General features: G+C 36.3%; 1 protein-coding gene and 1 long non-coding RNA gene across 2 annotated transcripts; both read left to right on the forward strand.

The window, feature by feature from the left end:
• Nucleotides 1-8,461: 8,461 nt before the first annotated feature.
• Nucleotides 8,462-9,205, forward strand: LOC137713948 (dirigent protein 22-like). Its single transcript, XM_068453310.1, has one exon. It carries the CDS (start codon nucleotides 8,481-8,483, stop codon nucleotides 9,027-9,029), a length of 549 nt encoding a protein of 182 aa, XP_068309411.1. The 5' UTR covers nucleotides 8,462-8,480; the 3' UTR covers nucleotides 9,030-9,205.
• An 851-nt stretch (nucleotides 9,206-10,056) lies between these two features.
• On the forward strand, nucleotides 10,057-17,872 carry LOC137713545 (uncharacterized). Its single transcript, XR_011065317.1, has 3 exons — nucleotides 10,057-10,449; nucleotides 16,157-16,235; nucleotides 17,399-17,872. It is a non-coding gene; the product is annotated as an uncharacterized lncRNA (long non-coding RNA).

Below are 17,872 nucleotides of genomic sequence, written 5' to 3' on the forward strand. Positions count from 1 at the left end.
GATGTGGGATTTGAGTGAATTTCCTCATAATCTTAGAGAGAGTCTAGATTTGCTAAGGCCTAGAATACACTATGAAATTAATCTGTCCAAATCCACAAAATCCATTGATCACTGTTTAAAATCTTTCAAAATAAAATCTCAATTAAGACTATGACTAATTATGCTAATTTTTGTCATTATTTAAATCTATTTTCTTCACTGTCACTTAGGCCTGGTTTGGTACTGAGGTGATTCTGAAAAAAGCTGGTATCAAAAAAAGCTGGGAGCTGTTTTTGTGTTTGGTAAACATTCAGCTTTAGCTTTTTTTCACAGTTTTGGGTGAAAAAAAACCAAAAACAAGAAGCTGCAAAACCCAGCTTTGAAAAACTGGCTTTTTTCACATCTGTTTTACATAAAAGTTTACCAAACACTATAATACTGCTTTTTTTTTTTTTTTTCCAAAAGCACTTTTACAAAAAGGTTTACCAAACACTTTGCTACTTTATTTCACAACTGCTTATTCTCACAGCACAGCAGAAGCAGCTTTTTTTCAAAGCACAGCAATACCAAACCAGCCCTTAGTATTACGGTCTAATGATATTCATTTTCACTTGTATGTGAGAGGTCTTAGATTCGATTCTTGCCAAATGCGAATTTAAACCATATTATTGCTAGCTTATTGTGAGACTAAACCTACCCTCTTCCCCTCAGTGTGGATAATATTGTTTGTTCAAAATAAATAAATAAATAAATCTATTTTCTTCACTATATATAGTAAGGTTTCCCAAAACAAAACCATTGATCCTAAATCCTCTAATACTTTTCTTCACTATATAGAGAGTAAGGTTTCCCAAAATTAGTAACCTAGCTTGTTTAATGTGTTCGTTTTCAAATATTATGATCATATGAAGTAATACTATAACATGCATATATCATATATTCGTTACTAACTTACTGTTGAAGAATGTAATCTCACATCGGAAACTTAACATAATATTTTATTTACAAATAAATGATTTCACTATTAATAACACAAAAACCTTTCTAATAAAACTCAACACTTGCCAATATCATTTTGTGTTCCATTTTAACTTGGGCAATCTCACATAAAAAAATTAACAAAATATCATGGCCGGTCCATATATTTTAAGGCTCGGGGCAAGGCCAATAAAAACGCCGTTGTATAAGTCTACATAAGAAAGATCATTTGTTTTTTATTCAGACATATGAAAAAATGGTCCCCATGATTGAACTCTTAACAACTATACAGTTAATGTTTGGTATTTTTTTTTTTCAAACAAATCGTTCAACCCGTCCAACCTACCCATGCCGGACAAATTGGGACGGTTTTAAAACTAATATGTTGAAATTCGGGTTATAGCACACGCACACCTGACGGTTTACAAGTTTTCTACAACATAGCTTCTAAAAGTTGAAACCGAAGAGAGCCAAAACTGACCAAGATATAGAAAAAAAAGTGTTATTTATACACCGATTTTTACCACTCACACACCCTTATTAATTTTTAGTAATTGATCATCTTAATTCATTTGATTCGATGACCGAAAACTAAAAAATTGTGTGAAAAATAAAAATTAGTATGTAAATAGCACTACCCTATATATATTTATTAATGATTTTATCATGGGTTGCATCAGAACAACTCTCTTGTTGGTTTTCTTGATAAATCTAGTAGTTCATGTATTAAGATCAACTAGTACTCTTTGCTTTCTTTCTGGTGATGATTTTTATTCTTGTTATTCTTTGGAAATATTGGTTCTGATGGATTGTAATCCGACTAGTACGATCTTTACTTGTTAAAAAAATAAAAAATAAAAAATAAAAAATAAAAAAAAAAGAGAGAAAAAGTTAGCACTACTCTATAGAAATTGCTGCACTCGTTCGCCACGCGTGGCACTTTTTAACTCACAGATACCCTATTCTTTCCTAGATAGCATAACCCATTAACTATTTTTTAAAATTTTTTAAAGGGCCCAATAACTATTTTTTTCCACCAAATTACTGTAGATCTCCTTCGTCACCAGGGAAGTATTGAACTGTCGACCTTGACAACCGCTCTACTGAATTCCCTTCTAAATTTCATCTTTACTTTTTCACTCCTGGAAACTCAAGCCTTGTCAAATACTAGAGTTTAGTCAACGGTTAAAAACCAGTTTTTCTTCTTCGTCTTCCGCAGGCTGTCTTCCTGGTTTGTTCTCTCCCACTGCTACTGCCATATACATATGCTTGTAAACTAATTTTAGTGCCCGTCAAGATTTGGGGTTCTGTGAGGGCACCCCGTTTGCTCTGCCCAAAGGTTGGCCCCGCAGAATATATTACTATTTATAAATAAATATTTTCACTATTAATAACACAAAATCCTTTTGTAATAAAACTCAACAATTGCCAAAATGTAGAGTAGATCTCCGACACCACTCACCCCACACCCAACCCCCCTCCCACCCCCACCCAACCTTTGAGAAACCTTCGTGAATTGAACGAAATGAGGAAAAACTTGTTAATAATATATTAGATTGTGATCCATGTTTTCAACAATATGGAAAATGGATTTATGAAAAAAAAAGAAGAAGAGATTAATCCACAGAAAAAAAAAAAAAAAAAAAAAAAAAGAGATTCAGAAAATCACCAAATATAATAAAACCTATATAAGTTATAAAGTTGTGACCAAAACCATTTTATAATTGTCAGGAGGTTATTACTTAATAATAGAGGTGTAGTTAAAAATCATGTTTATGGATTTATTTATCCATAATGAATGTTGTATTTCATAAATAGTATTTCTTGAGCGTTAAGTATTTTATTTCTTGCACACATACGTAAGCTTAAAAACGTAAAATCAATTCTAAAAACTAAAGCATTGTTTCAAACAACTTTGGAGAATTATTTTAGTTCATGTTAAACTTTTATTTATGGTATTGTATATTTTGTAGGAAACTGTTGTACTATGGGTTTTCCTTTAATATATTTTTTCTTGTTTAAAAAATAATAATTATAACTATATGTGGAGGTGTGTTTTCTTAAGATGGAACCAAAAAAATAAATTATAAGTTATTACAATTTGGAGTTTATTCCTATAAATAATTGATCCCAAGTTGGGACTGAAGTTTTTTATGACTTTAAGCAAGGACGAAGTTGTGTAGGGCCTAGGGGGCATCCGCCCCCACTCAATTGTGTGTGTGTGTGTAATTTTGCATTCCAATTCCCAAGCCCTAATTAAACTACAAATGAAAAAAATAGATTGCATTTCAATTTTAACGTCAGTTCTAATTAAACTATAAAAAAAAATGGTCCAGTGGAAAAAAGACAAGGTGTATCCACTAGTTTACATACTTGTGACATTAGCACTAACTCTTCCAGTTGCTATTGCCACCGTTGAAAAAGCATTTTCGGCCATAAAATTTCTGAATCGATTGAGAAATCGAACGGAAGATCAATGGATGAATGATAACATGATTATTTTTATAGAGAGATTTGATGGTATTGGTAATGATGTTGTCATGCACAACTTTCAAAACATGAAAACGCGTCGAGGAATATTGTAAAATGTTGTATAAAAAACTTTGTGGATTAATATATAAGTGTTTTGTGCAGTAAATTCTTGAGTTTTTTAATTTTACCTTGTTGTTTGAAGATGCCCCTATTCTTACAAATTTCAAGCTTCGTCCCTGACTTTAAGGAGGTTATTCTTTTATAGAGTATTACTTTAAAGAGATTTAAGTACTACTACGCAATTGCATATTTTCTTTCTCCTCCCCAATCTCTCTTTGGTTTTGTTGTATCCTTTATTTCTTTATATTTTATATCCAATCTACTGCCATTACTATAGCATCCCACATCGCCCAGGAGAGTGATCCTTATATGTATATTCTCATCTCTACCTAGCACAAGGCCTTTTGGGAGCTCACTAGCTTCGGGTTCCGTATGAACTCCGAAGTTAAGCGAGAAGGGGGCTAGAGCAATCCCATGATGGGTGACCCATTGGGAAGTTGCTCGTGAGTTCCCAAAAACAAAACCGTGAGGGAATGGTAAGCCCAAAGCGGACAATATCGTGCTATGGTGGTGGAGCAGTCCCGGGAAGTGATCCGCCCTGGGTCGGGATGTGACAATTTGGTATCAGAGCCTAACCCTGGTCGTGTTGTGTGTATATTCCCATCTCTACCTAGCAAGAGGCTTTTTGGGAGCTCACTGGCTTCGGGTTCCGTAGGAACTCCGAAATTAAGCGAGAAGGGGGCTAGAGCAATCCCATGATGGGTGACCTACTGGGAAGTTGCTCATGAGTTCCCAAAAACAAAACCGTGAAGGAATGGTAAGCCCAAAGCGGACAATATCATGCTACGGTGGTGGAGCGGGCCCGGGAAGTGATTCGCCCCAGGCCGAGATGTGACAATTACTTTTGCCGTTCATTCTTGTTATTTTATTCAATATAATTAAGTTATATGGTATTTGCCAGAGATCATAACAATCAATCATTCAATCTACATTTGCATATTCCAATAAACCCTAATTAAAGAAAAGGACTTACTTGCAGTGGAAGACATTACAATAAGGTTGAGCGTTTGATCTTTCCTTAATAGATATCCTTTAACATTCTTTGCTCTCAAAGGGATCAAGCCAATTATACGATGCAAATGCTCTTCCTATCGTGGAGACAGTTGCCATCAATTTTAAAGAGTTTGTAACCAACTCTAATTCTAAGAATTAATTATATATTCACTTTATTAAACCAATATTAAGTTAACATGTATTAAGTCTAAATATATCATAATCACTTATTTACTTTTTATCTAACATACCAAAATAAATGGTTTGATCAACTCAGATATATATATATATATATATATATATATATATATATATAAAATAAAATAAAATAAAATAAATAAAACTCTCACATTCTCCCACTTGAGTGTAATCAAACTATCAACCAATATTATATCTAACAAGTAAATAGTGATTACTGAATCATGATGAACATAATAACCTTCCAATTGAATTCAATGATTTATTAGTTGAACTTCAGACAACTTAATACAAAGTTATATAGTATTAGTGTTCTAACATGACAAACTAATCAAACCCAAGTAGAATTGAACTTAAAAAAACTTTAGATGAGAGTCAAATCATATACTTGTATGACTCCCACATTGCTTGACCTAATGACGTTGCAGATGTCATTCTTTATTCCATATTTTTGCACAAAATTACAAAACATAAAAACAAACTTGACTGGACTTGAGCTTTTACAAGTGAATTACATTGTCATGTAAATCATCTTGCAAACTTAATAAGCACAATTTCTAATCAAAACATATACATAAGATGGTGAAAAATTATCTTACTCTCACATTCAAACATTATCCGTGATTGCATGCAGACCCATATTTGGCAAAAGCATTTGAAATGCCGTTAAATGTAAGGCTTTTGTCAATGGATCCGCAATCATGTGCTAAGTACCAATACACTCCATTAACTCTCCTTTTTTTGGTTTCATCTTGGAGCTTCAAATAATTAATTTACATGAGTCTTGATGGTTCTGATCTTGTATTATTTTTGGCAAAGAACATCGCTGAAGTATTGTCACATAAAATCTTAATTGGGCTTTCAACATTTCTCACTATTTTCATGTCATAAATCAGATTTTGTAACCATATAGCTTCTCTCATTGCTTCAAAACAACCTATGTATTCTGACTCCATTGTTGAAACTACTATAGTGGTTTGTTTTCGACTTCCCCATAAAACTGCACCACCAGCTAATATGAATATATACCTATTGGTTGACATTCTATCATCTATGCAACCAACTAAATCAACATCACTATAACATATTACTTTCAAATTCTCAACTCGATGAAAACCCAAAACATAAACTTGTGTCTTCTTTGAGTACCTCAATACCTTTTTACCTGCATTCTAATAAGCTATACTAGGATTTGATTGAAATGTACCCAACACACTCAGTGCAAAAGCCAAATCATTCCTAGTGCAAACTTGTGCATACATCACCTTACCAACTAGGGAGGCATATGACTTGTCCTTCATAGCTTGGATGCCATGATCAGTGACAGTTATTAGATTTTGTGATAGAGAAAACTTGTTACCTTTGACAATGGGAACATCACCACTACTGCAATTCTCCATGTTAGACCTTTTGAGAACTCGACCAATGTAATTCTTTTGAGACAACCAGAACATTTTTTTCATCCTACTCCTCACAATCTCAATGCCTAAAACATAGTAGGCTTCACCCAAATCTTTCATATCAAAATGGTTGGACAACATTTGCTTAGTCTAATTTAACAATTGAATATTTGAACTGGCCAAGAGTATGTCATCATCATAAAGAACCATAAATATGAAATAGGACTTATGCTGTTTCATGTAAATGCAGTTATCAATCTTGTTTTCCACAAATCCAAATGATTGCACAACTTGATTAAACCTTTTATACCATTGCATAGAAGCTTGTTTTAGTCCATAAATAGACTTGTTGAGTTTAGATACCCGGTTCTCCTTCCCCCTTTCAACAAATCCTAGTGATTGCTTCATGTTGATGTCTTCATCAAGATTGCCATTGAGAAATGTAGTTTTGACATCCATTTGGTGCAACTCTAAGTCAAAATGAGTTGTGAGGGCCATGATAACTTGAAATGAATCCTTGGTAGACACAGGTGAAGAAGTTTCAATATAATCAACATCTTCCTTTTGTGTAAAACCTTTAGCCACAAGTTTGGCCTTAAACCTTTTAACTCGTCCTTGTGCATCACGTTTTGTTTTAAACACCCATTTGTAGCCAATTCGTTTAAGGAGAACCTTCAACCAAGGACCAAACATCATTATTTGCCATTGAATCCAACTCTTCTATCATTGCAGCTTCCCAAGGAGCACTTTGTGAACTCTTAATTGCTTGTTTACAAGTTACAGGATCATCATGGCCACCTATGTCATATTCAACTTCTTGCATATAACACATATAATTACTAGGTATGGCATATTTCTTGTTTCTTGCGGATTTTCTCAACATAGGTGGAGGGTCGTGGAAAGATGTGGATGCTGCTTCCGTCACTATTGTTGGTGGATGTGAAACTATCTAGGGTTCCAATTCATCAACATGTTGAGATGTATAAGCCAATATTTCAGATTCATTATTGAGATCATGGATTGATGATGAAACTGGAATTGCAGCATTGTATACGATGCAACTGCTTTTCCTGTTGTGGAGACAGTTGCCATTCGTTTTAGAGAGTTTGTAACCAACTCTAAGAATTAATTATATTAATTCACTTTATTAAACCAATATTAAGTTGACGTGTATTAAGTCTCAATATATCATATCCCTTATTTGCTTGTTGTCTGACATACCAAAATAAATGGTTTGAAATGTACATGGTATCATAGTGGGTTCCTTGAACTCGACCCCCCAGAGGGGATGACCTATTGATGACCCTAACCCAGATGATGACTCAGACTTTTGTGCCTTGTCACAAAAAGAGGTTACCAACAGGGTTTAGGGTTCAATCATGTGATGAAGATTACAAAATTATAGGAAAGTGTTAGGGAAACAAAGTTTTTGTATCAGATAAGTTGTAAATAATATATAAATATCACGTTAATTAATTAAAGAGTTCAAGAAGTGATTTTTACATACCATTTTAGTTTCTCACACATCTCTTTATTTTACGACCATGAATAAATCAAACAGAATCAACAGTCAAGTAGAGTGTAAGATTATAAAATGGATGTGTGAAAATCACTTTCCAAAAAGTTTATTTAATTAGATGTTGGTTTACTCTAATTTATAATAGAATGGGGAGGAAAGTGAAAGTATTATGGAATGTCATTGAAATTTGATTAAAATTGGGTATGTTATATTTTCCCCGTCATTAGTAATATTGGGGATTTTAATCAAATTATAATTAAAAAAGAAATATACAATTAATCAAACTAGAACATATACTTCATGGTGACCGATTACATGAAGAATTTTCAAAAAAGCAAACCCATTATGTGGATCTGAAAAACGTGAAAATAAATTATTTTCAAATGAAAATATTAATGATAAAAAAAATTGTTTGGTATATTAATTTATTTCATTATTCCAAATAATACCATAAGATTCCATTCATAATAATTCTTCAGCTGTCGCACCCACAATGTCATCATGACAATGCCACCACCACCTGCTTTCGTTCAATTTACACGTCCTCTTCCTTCGGCAATATATTCGAGAGTAATATATTAAAAATTAAATAATATGATAGTTGATGATTGATTTATTACTTAAACGTTGATAAACGTGTTCATTTTTATTAGTGACATATCATTTAGTTTATAAATTTATTTTCCAAATTTAGTTTCCTTGCACTACCCTGTATTCAAATCTCACACTAAACAAATTATGCTCGATTGTAATTGTATATAAACCATAAAGTCAGAAACACAACATATTCGAAACCTGCAATTCCAAATTCATTTCCAGCCATGGCCAAAACTTCCCAAACCCTCCCAGTTCTTACATCTACCCTACTCATATTTTCCTTCACTGTTCTTTTCTCTACAACCCTAGGGATCAAAAACCAAGAGAAGCTAAGCCACCTCCATTTCTACTTCCATGACATAGTCAGCGGTCCAAACCCTGCTGCCGTCTGGGTTGCCCAAACACCCACCTCCAAAAAATCTCCAACCCTATTCGGCTCTATAGCCATGTTCGACGACCCGCTAACCGTAGGCCCCACAAGGAGCTCCAAACTTGTGGGGAGAGCACAGGGGTTATACGGGTCAGCCTCACAGAGTGAAGATGCTTTGTTGATGGCCATGAACTTCGTATTTTATGAAGGGAATTATAATGGGAGCAGTCTCAGTGTGCTGGGTCGAAACTCCGTGGTTGAAGCTGTGAGAGAGATGCCGGTAATCGGCGGAAGTGGGGTTTTCCGGCTGGCTCGCGGGTATGTTCAGGCGAAGACTGTCACGTTTAATGCAACCAGTGGGGATGCTCTTGTTGAATATGATGTGTTTGTCTTCCATTATTGACTTGTCTGCTTTTCTCATCTCCACAATGTTGTCTTCGGTCAAAGTGTAGTGGGTGGAGTGGTGGGGTTTTGCTTTTTGGTGTATAGCCATGTTAGGTCGAAATGATTTCTTCGCTTCTTTATTTCTAGCATTTCAATTTTGATTGAAAAATAAACTAGAAAGAATAAATAAACATAAGTATAGAAAGAAAAAAAACGAATGTGTCAGAACCATTTTCCTATACGATATGAATGTTGAATGGTACGAAATAATCCCTCCTACTTTTTTTTCTTTTTTTTTTTTTTTTTGTTGTGTGGTGGGTGAGAAGTTTTTGTCCTGAAACAAAATTTAAGTTTTACTTTATTTCTTGTAATTGAAAAGTGGTTCCTTAATCTCTTAAAACTCATATTTCATTCATTTTACCATGTTTTTGTGAACTCCATCCGAGTTCCGTTAAGTATGCAATTATGTGGAAGGGGTATTAGCAAAGTTTGCTCAAACATTACAAAGCCTTGAATAGGCTCAAAATTCACTGAGTTAATCTACCGCTCGAATGTGTTACGCGCTCAAACTTCATAGCCTCAAGTTCCATAGACAATGGCTACTTTGTCAGCTTTGTCACCTACAACTATATTAATCAAGGTGTTTAAATGATGAAATATACAGATAGGAAAGAATATAGTGCGACTAATAAGCACATAAGTCCTTTGTGCCATTATCTTAAATTGATCTAGCACTGGCGCCTGATGTCGTATTCGATTTTGGTTGAGTGCGACAGGAGGGGGGGAAGTGAGAAGAAAGAATAGAGTTGTGGTTTTGGCACATACTAAATGCCACTCTATATGTCACATTTCAGGGTTCAGCCTAAAATAGGTCCAATTTTTAGTGATTTTTGACTTTTGAAATAGGTCCAATTTTTAGTTATTTTGGACCTATATCAAAAAACCCCATATTTATATATACTAAAACTCACACAAAAAACACTGTTCATTAATAGTTTTCTTCCATTTTCACCCCTGCTTCTTTTTTGTTATCTGAACTTTGCCCTATTGTTTTGTTGGCAAATGAGTAACAGTTTTGTGGGAAGGTGCTCGAAGGCTCTTCCATTTTCTTCCGTCGCTTTTCCCTTTCTCTTCCTCTCTGTTTCTGTGCTTTACTCCCTACGTCAATCCTTTGTGTTTCCATGCTTCTTTTCGCCTCCTCCTTCACCCAAGAACCGCTGGTCAATCTAGTTTCTCTGGCTTCTTCCGATGGCGACCAAGATTTCATCATGGAGGAGATGAATGATGGAGGTCAATTGGATCTTGAATACGATTTCTACCGTGAGACTTGCCTAGAAACTGGGACCATTGTGAGGGTCGACGATGGCGCATATTTACTCCCACCAAAAGAATGTCTTTGCCCAACTGATGTGCCTCTTCTTCCATGACTGCTTCATTAGGTATATCCCAAACCCCAAGATTCTTTTTTTTCTTCATCTTTGTGGCTATTTCTCATATGGGTTTTGTTCTGATTGCTCTACTTTCAATCTTGATGCTACTTTTCTTCATCTTTGTGGGCTTTTCTCAAATGAGGTTTCTTCCAAATTCTAATCTTGCTCTGGGTTCTCTGACTTTCTTCATTTTTGTGTGGGTTTTTCTTGAGGGTTTTTGTTTTGATTGTTCTGGATTTTCTGGTTTAAGTTTTGATTTCTTCTTCCCTGTGTTTTTTCACAAACACCCCCTGCAGGTCCCATTTTCAGATATCCGAATATGCACTCGAACTAACTCTCCGAGGCCGCTGATCTTGGATTCGCCACTCCTATATTTCCTTACTCGGATTCATTTCCGACGTTTTAATTCTACAGAATCAGTAGAATGTCACTGATCGATAAAAGAATCATCTTCCATCATCTTCCCTACTATAAATATATACATATGTGTGTGTGTGTGTAATTATTATGTACATATTATTAAAGAAGATAACAAGTCTTCCATTTCTGTTACTGTAAAGTAGTTTAGCAAAAGTTAATTGTGGTTAGTTTGTTATTAACTATGATTAGTTAGGATTCAGTTAAGGTAGTCAAGGGTATACTTGTAAAGAGTCAAAGGCTATATATATTCTCTTCTGTGTATCTGTAAATTCATTCAGTGAAATAAAAGCTTGTAGCAGAAGTTTTACTTTTAACATGGTTTCATCGCCAGTCGCCTCACGGCTTTTCTCGATCCTCTTCTCTTCCGCTCCGATCTTCTGATCTGTAATCTCGCCTTGTTCTCAGTGGTGTTTTGCTCTGTGATTTGTTGATCTTGATCTGTCTTTCAATGGCGACTTCGTCTGAGTCGGTGCCTGTTCCCAATCCCTCTTCTAACCCTAATTCCTCTTCGTATTCATCTCTCACCATCCAAAACATTGGCAGTATGGTGCCAATCAAGCTCAAGAGGACCAATTATCTGCCGTGGTGTGCTCTGTTTGCTCCGATTCTTCGGCGTTATCGTCTTCTTGGTATCGTCGATGACACAGAACCCTGTCCCGCTCCTCTTCTGCCTGATCGCACTCTTAATCAGGCATTCGAAGTTTGGTATGAGAAGGATCAGAATCTACTGATCTGGTTTAATTCCACGTTATCTGAAGAGGTGATTCCTGTCACAGTTGGTGTGTCGTCTTCTCGAGATCTGTGGCTCAAGCTCGAACAACGATTTGGGGGTATTTCTGATGCACATGTTCATCAGCTTCGTTCTCGATTTCAAAGTATTCAGAAAGGTGCTCGATCCATGTCTGATTATTTGCATGAGCTCAAAGAGATCTCCGACTCTCTCACTGCTGCTGGCGCCTCAATTTCTGATCGCGATCTCATCGCTGCTACTCTGACTGGTCTTCCTGATGAGTTTGAATCCTTCACCGACTCCATCATGCTTCGGTTATCGTCTACATCTTTGGATGAACTGCATGGTTTGCTTCTTACCAAAGAGCTCTCTCTGAATCGTCGCAAGAAAGGTGTTTCTTCTAGTCTGTCTGAACCATTTCATGCCTTATCGATTCAAGCTCAACCGCCCCTTCTTCCCACCCCTCCATAGGTGTATGTGGCTCAGAATCAACCCCTTCAGCACTCTTTTCGTTACAATTCGAATCGTGGGAAAACAAATCGGGGTCATAGAGGATTTCATCGTGGTAATTCCTTCCATGGTGGTTTCAATCGTGGCAACTCTTTCCATGGTGGTGTTCATCGTGGTAACTCTTTCAATCGTGGTTCTTCATCTGGTCCTCGGGTTCCTTGTCAGATTTGTGGTAATTCCAGTCATGAAGCGATTGACTGCTTTGACCGTATGAATCCTGATATCTGTGGTCGAATCCCCCCTGCCAAGCTTCAAGCGATGTGTGCTGGTTCCGATGCTAAGTTTTCTCCCCCTTGGTTAATTGACTCAGGGGCCACCTCGCACATTACTAATGATATTTCACATATCAACTCTCCTACTCCTTACACTGGTAAAGACAAGGTTTACATAGGTGATGGTAAAGGTCTTACTATTTCCCATGTTGGTTCATCTACATTATGCACCCCTACTTCTTCTTTTACACTGTCTAATGTTCTTCATGTCCCTCATATGCAACACAATTTGCTGTCTGCCTTTCAATTTCTCCGGGACAATTATTGTTCATTGACTCTTGATTCTGATGGCTCCGTTGTTAAGGATCGTTCCACCGGGAAGACGCTTTTGCGGGGTTCAGTTAAAGACGGCTTCTATCCTTTGCAGTCTACTACATCTTCTAGTTTCGTCTCTGGTAAAGCTTCTCCTTCACTTGCTGCATCCGCTTTTGTCAGTATTAAAGCTCCAATAAAGATATGGCATAGGCGATTGGGTCATCTGTCTTCTGCCATTTTTCGTCGGGTCATCTCTACTACTCCTCTTGCCGTCTATGGCAAGCCTACAGTTGATTTTTTCTGTTCAGATTGTGCGTTGGCAAAGAACCATAAGCGTCCGTTTGGTCTGTCTTCTTCAGCAACTACTCACAGTCTTCAACTGTTACACTGTGATTTGTGGGGCCCTGCTTCTGTTACCTCTAGCAGTGGTTTCCGATATTACTTACTTCTCGTTGATGATTTTAGTAAATACACCTGGTTTTTTCTTTGAAGGCTAAGTCGGATGTATTTTCTACGTTTGTTGTTTTCAAGAATTATGTAGAAAATTTGCTTGGTAATAAAATCAAAGTGTTGCATTCAGATTCAGGGGATGAATTCACTGGTCATTCTTTTGCATCTTTTCTTAATGCGCATGGTATTTTTCATCAATTAAGCTGTCCACACACGCCTGAACAGAATGGCTGTGCTGAGCGTAAACACCGGCATCTTGTTGAGACAGCCAGGACTTTACTTGTAGCTTCTCATGTTCCTCATTTGTTTTGGGTCGAGGCTTTCTCTACTGCTCTGTATCTCATTAATCGTCTTCCCATTTCTGGTTCCTTACAATCTCCTTGGGAAATTTTATTTCATCAGCATCCGGATTATTCCAAACTCAAAGTTTTCGGCTGCCAAGGCTTCCCATGGCTTAAACCCTATGTTCACAGTAAATTGGATGCTAAAAGTAAGTGTTGTGTATTTTTGGGCTACAGTCTTCAGCACAAAGGTTATCAATGCTTTGATCCGATTGACAACCGAGTCTATATCTCCAGGCACGTCATTTTTAATGAAGATCTCTATCCCTTTTAGTCTCTGCCGCTTCAACCTTCTCGTGCTGCCAATGTTTCTCCAGTGAATTCTCCTTCCATGGACCTTTATTTTCGCACGTACACTCATCCTGCAGCTTCTTCAACTTCTGCTGCTTCTCCACTTCCAGACACGTCTCCACCGCCAGATTCTTCTCCAACTTCCGATGCTTCTCCACCCTAGATACTTCTCCACCTCTCTCTCCCTCTCTGGTTAATACACATCCTATGGTTACCCGCTCCAAAGCAGGCATCTACAAACCTAAGGCTTATACCGCAACTAAGCATCCTCTATCTGTTGCTCTGGATTCTGTTCCCAGTACTTACCTCCAAGCATCTAAGTTTCCTCACTGGCGCGCTGCTATGCAGGATGAATATAATGCCTTAATGTCTATAGGCACCTGGTCCTTAGTTCCTTCTAATTCTTCTCAAAACATCGTTGGCTGTAAGTGGGTGTTTCGGGTTAAGCATAAACCTGATGGTACTGTGGATCGTTACAAGGCCCGGCTTGTTGCCAAGGGCTTTCATCAACAACAGGGTATTGATTTTCAGGAGACTTTCAGTCCGGTTGCTAAATCGGTTACCATTCGAATTCTTCTTAGTCTTGCTGTTCAACATAATTGGTTCTTAAATCACTTAGACATCAGCAATGCCTTCCTTCATGGTGATTTAAAAGAGGATGTCTACATGCTTCAACCCCCGGGTTTTGTTGATCCTCTCTTTCCCGGTCATGTGTGCAAACTTCAAAAATCGCTTTATGGTCTTAAGCAAGCCCCTCGAGCTTGGTTTGACAAACTTTTTCAAGCTCTGAATGATCTCGGCTTCCGACAATCTTCATCTGATGCATCCTTGTTTGTGCTTAATGGTTCTCAGCTGGTTATTGTTCGTCTATGTAGATGATATTCTCGTTACTGGCCTTGATTCTCGTCTCTGTCATCACTTCATTCACCAGCTTAGTAATCGGTTTCCGGTGAAGGATCTTGGTCCCTTACACTATTTCTTGGGACTGGAAGTTCACCGATCTTCTACAGGGATATTTCTTCATCAAACTAAATATTTGCTTGATCTTCTGCAGCGGACCAATATGCAGGGTGCCAAACCTTGCTGTACGCCTCTTGGCTCACACAAACTGGATCACACTGGTTCTCTTCTCCCCAATCCCACTGAGTATCGTTCTATTGTTGGAGGCCTTCAGTATCTCACGTGGACTCGACCGGACCTTGCTTTTGCTGTCAATCAGCTTTGCCAGTTTATGCATGCTCCGCGTGAACAACATTTTCAAGCTGCCAAACGTGTTCTTCGTTTTCTCAAAGGTTCTGTCTCTCAGGGGTTATGGTTTACCAAGGGTCTTGTTGATCTCACCGCCTATTCCGATGCTGATTGGGCTGGCAGCACGTTTGATCGCCGTTCAACCAGTGGCTATTTTGTCTTTCTTGGTCCCAACCTCATCAGCTGGAGTGCCAAGAAACAGAGTACTGTCGCACGTTCGTCTATCGAAGCCGAATATCGGTCTTTGGCTCATACCGCTGCAGAACTCACTTGGGTTTGTAAAATCCTTCGTGATCTTCACTGTCCTTTACCCAAACTGCCTACCCTGTGGTGTGCTAACATTTCAGCTATCTCTTTAGCCTCTAATCCTGTCTTTCATGCTCGCACTAAGCATGTTGAGATTGATTATCATTACATTCGCGAACTGGTTCTTGCTAATCTTCTCACAGTCCAGTTTGTTTGTAGTGCTGATCAATTGGCTGATCTTCATACAAAATCTTTGTCTAAAAATCAGTTTCGCTACCTGTGTTCCAAGCTTCCAGTTGGCATTAGATCTGATCCCTCCTCTCGCTTGAGGGGGTGTATTAAGGAAGATAACAAGTCTTCCATTTCTGTTACTATAAAGTAGTTTAGCAAAAGTTAATTGTGGTTAGTTTGTTATTAACTATGATTAGTTAGGATTCAGTTAAGGTAGTCAAGGGTATACTTGGAAAGAGTCAAAGGCTATATATATTCTCTTCTGTGTATCTATAAATTCATTCAGTGAAATAAAAGCTTGTAGCAGAAGTTTTACTTTTAACACATATATGTATATCCCAATGTATGAAGAACAATAGGAGAAGTCTACATGCAACATAAAACTAAGCATTAATTTGGGAACCAGTTCAGCATACATACGGTTTTGCACTTTCGTTTTGTCAATCTTCTTTTCTGTACTGTATCGTTGTTTTGAAAATTCATTAGGAGAACTACTTCGAGGTTTGATTCATTTTGTGTAATCAGTTTTCTTAAGTGGAAGCAATAAGTATGTTTTATACGGCATATTTTAAATAATTACATAAAAAATTACTTTCTAAAGATTGATTTGAAAATTTATAAACTGAATTAAATTTAAGAAACACATGAATGAATCATCAAAGAATTGAAATGTTATTTCATTTTTAATGCTTTTAATTGATTCATGTTTATGTTTGAATCAGTAAAGAAACGTTGCTAATGGTGTACCTGTGACGATTCAACGTTGATATGCTTCTGTGTCAATTTGGCTTCAGTTATTTGGTAAGAGAACTTACTTTAACCTCCCACTTTAATTTATTTTGTGTTATCAGTATTCTTAAGTGGAAGCAATAAGTGTGTTTTATACAACATATTTTAAATGATTACATAAAAAATTACTTTCTAAATATTGATGTGAAAATTTATAAACTGAATTTAAATTTAAGAAACGCATGAATGAATTTAGCAAAGAAAACAAAAAATGAGAACTATTTTAAAAATTTTAAAATGTGTTATAGGGTTTAGTAAGAAAAGTTGTTCCATGAGTTGTGTTTTGAGGTTTACGTTTACGATGTGAATAGAAATATGAATGAAATGCACATACATTATTTTTAAGATTTTAAGGGATGATGTTTATTGTCTGGAGAAAATAACAGCATCATTCCTGCATGTTAAGTTTATTTATTTTTTCAATTATTGTGGAGAAAATTTGAGGCCAAGTTCTTCACTCTTCTCAGTTTCTACTGTTGATCGGCTATCATCACACTATGTAATGAACTCTTCTTCTTCAAATATCATCTTGTGATTGTGTAATCTTCATGGTCTGTTTGGTCTATTCCATTTCCAATTAGATTATCGATGTTGGTTCTATGTTTGAAGTTGGAAAAACTCATATGTTGCTTTTATAGTTTGATTAACAGTTCTTAATTAGAATTGGCAAATTCTTTTACTAAACATTTTATAACTCATATTTCTAACGTTGGAGGTTCATTCTGATTTGAGATGGAAATTAATGTTATCAAGAGTTTAAAATGTGATGTAAGACAGAAACTATTATGATTTTGTAGAGAAAATAAGCTTTTAAATGAAAGAGCTGTAAAAACAAAGTCAAGGATAGGTTAGAGGGCTTAAGAGAGTAAAATTGGGATTATGAAGGGTTAGACAGGTATGGGTGGGATTGGTTGAAGGATTTGACGGAAGCTAACTCTTAATTATGATGCTGTTAAAGAAAAAAAAGTCAAGGATAAGTTGAAGGGTTTGAAAGAAACTAAAGTGGAATTAATTGGAAACAAACTATTCACTAGAAATCGATATATTTTTAGGTGTTTTCGGAATACAAAGTAGTATAATAAGTGGTATATGTAGTTTGCATTTTCTATACTTTTTCTTATAATCTCTTATGCCTTGGTCTAATTACTTTCTTGAATTCGATTTGTTTTTTGTAGAAAATTGGTTGCAAGGCAAGTTGAAAACACACAAAAGTTTGATCGCATCCGATAGAATTGCCAGAGAAGGTCATCTCCATTTGCTTACAAAATCAGACTTCTTTCTGCACACAGAAACACTAGGTAAACCCACTTTATCCTTATTTTGTTCATGATATAATTCTACTATCTATAAATTTATTTCAATTTTTTGTCCCTTGCCTGGGATGCTTCCTTAATGACCAACATAGCAAAGGACAACTTTTAGTGTTGCAGTAAACAACATTTCCCATTAATGTTTTTGGATAGGAAGCAATTTGTGTTTTTTCGTATCCAAAGAACTTCATAATATTTTTAATAGACGAAATAGGTTTCTCTTTTGATATTTAAATTTGTTTCATTCATGATGAGGTTGTGTATAATTTGCATTGGCATTGGTAACTTAGTTTTTGACTCAAACATTGTTTATGAAGATTGAAATTGCATAATCTTTCA

Source organism: Pyrus communis, chromosome 13 (genome assembly GCF_963583255.1).
Source record: "Pyrus communis chromosome 13, drPyrComm1.1, whole genome shotgun sequence".
Classification (NCBI taxonomy): domain Eukaryota; kingdom Viridiplantae; phylum Streptophyta; class Magnoliopsida; order Rosales; family Rosaceae; genus Pyrus; species Pyrus communis.

Excerpts from the sequence above, each read along its gene's own strand:
- LOC137713948 (XM_068453310.1), top strand. The coding sequence starts at position 8,481 with ATGGCCAAAACTTCCCAAACCCTCCCAGTTCTTACATCTACCCTACTC.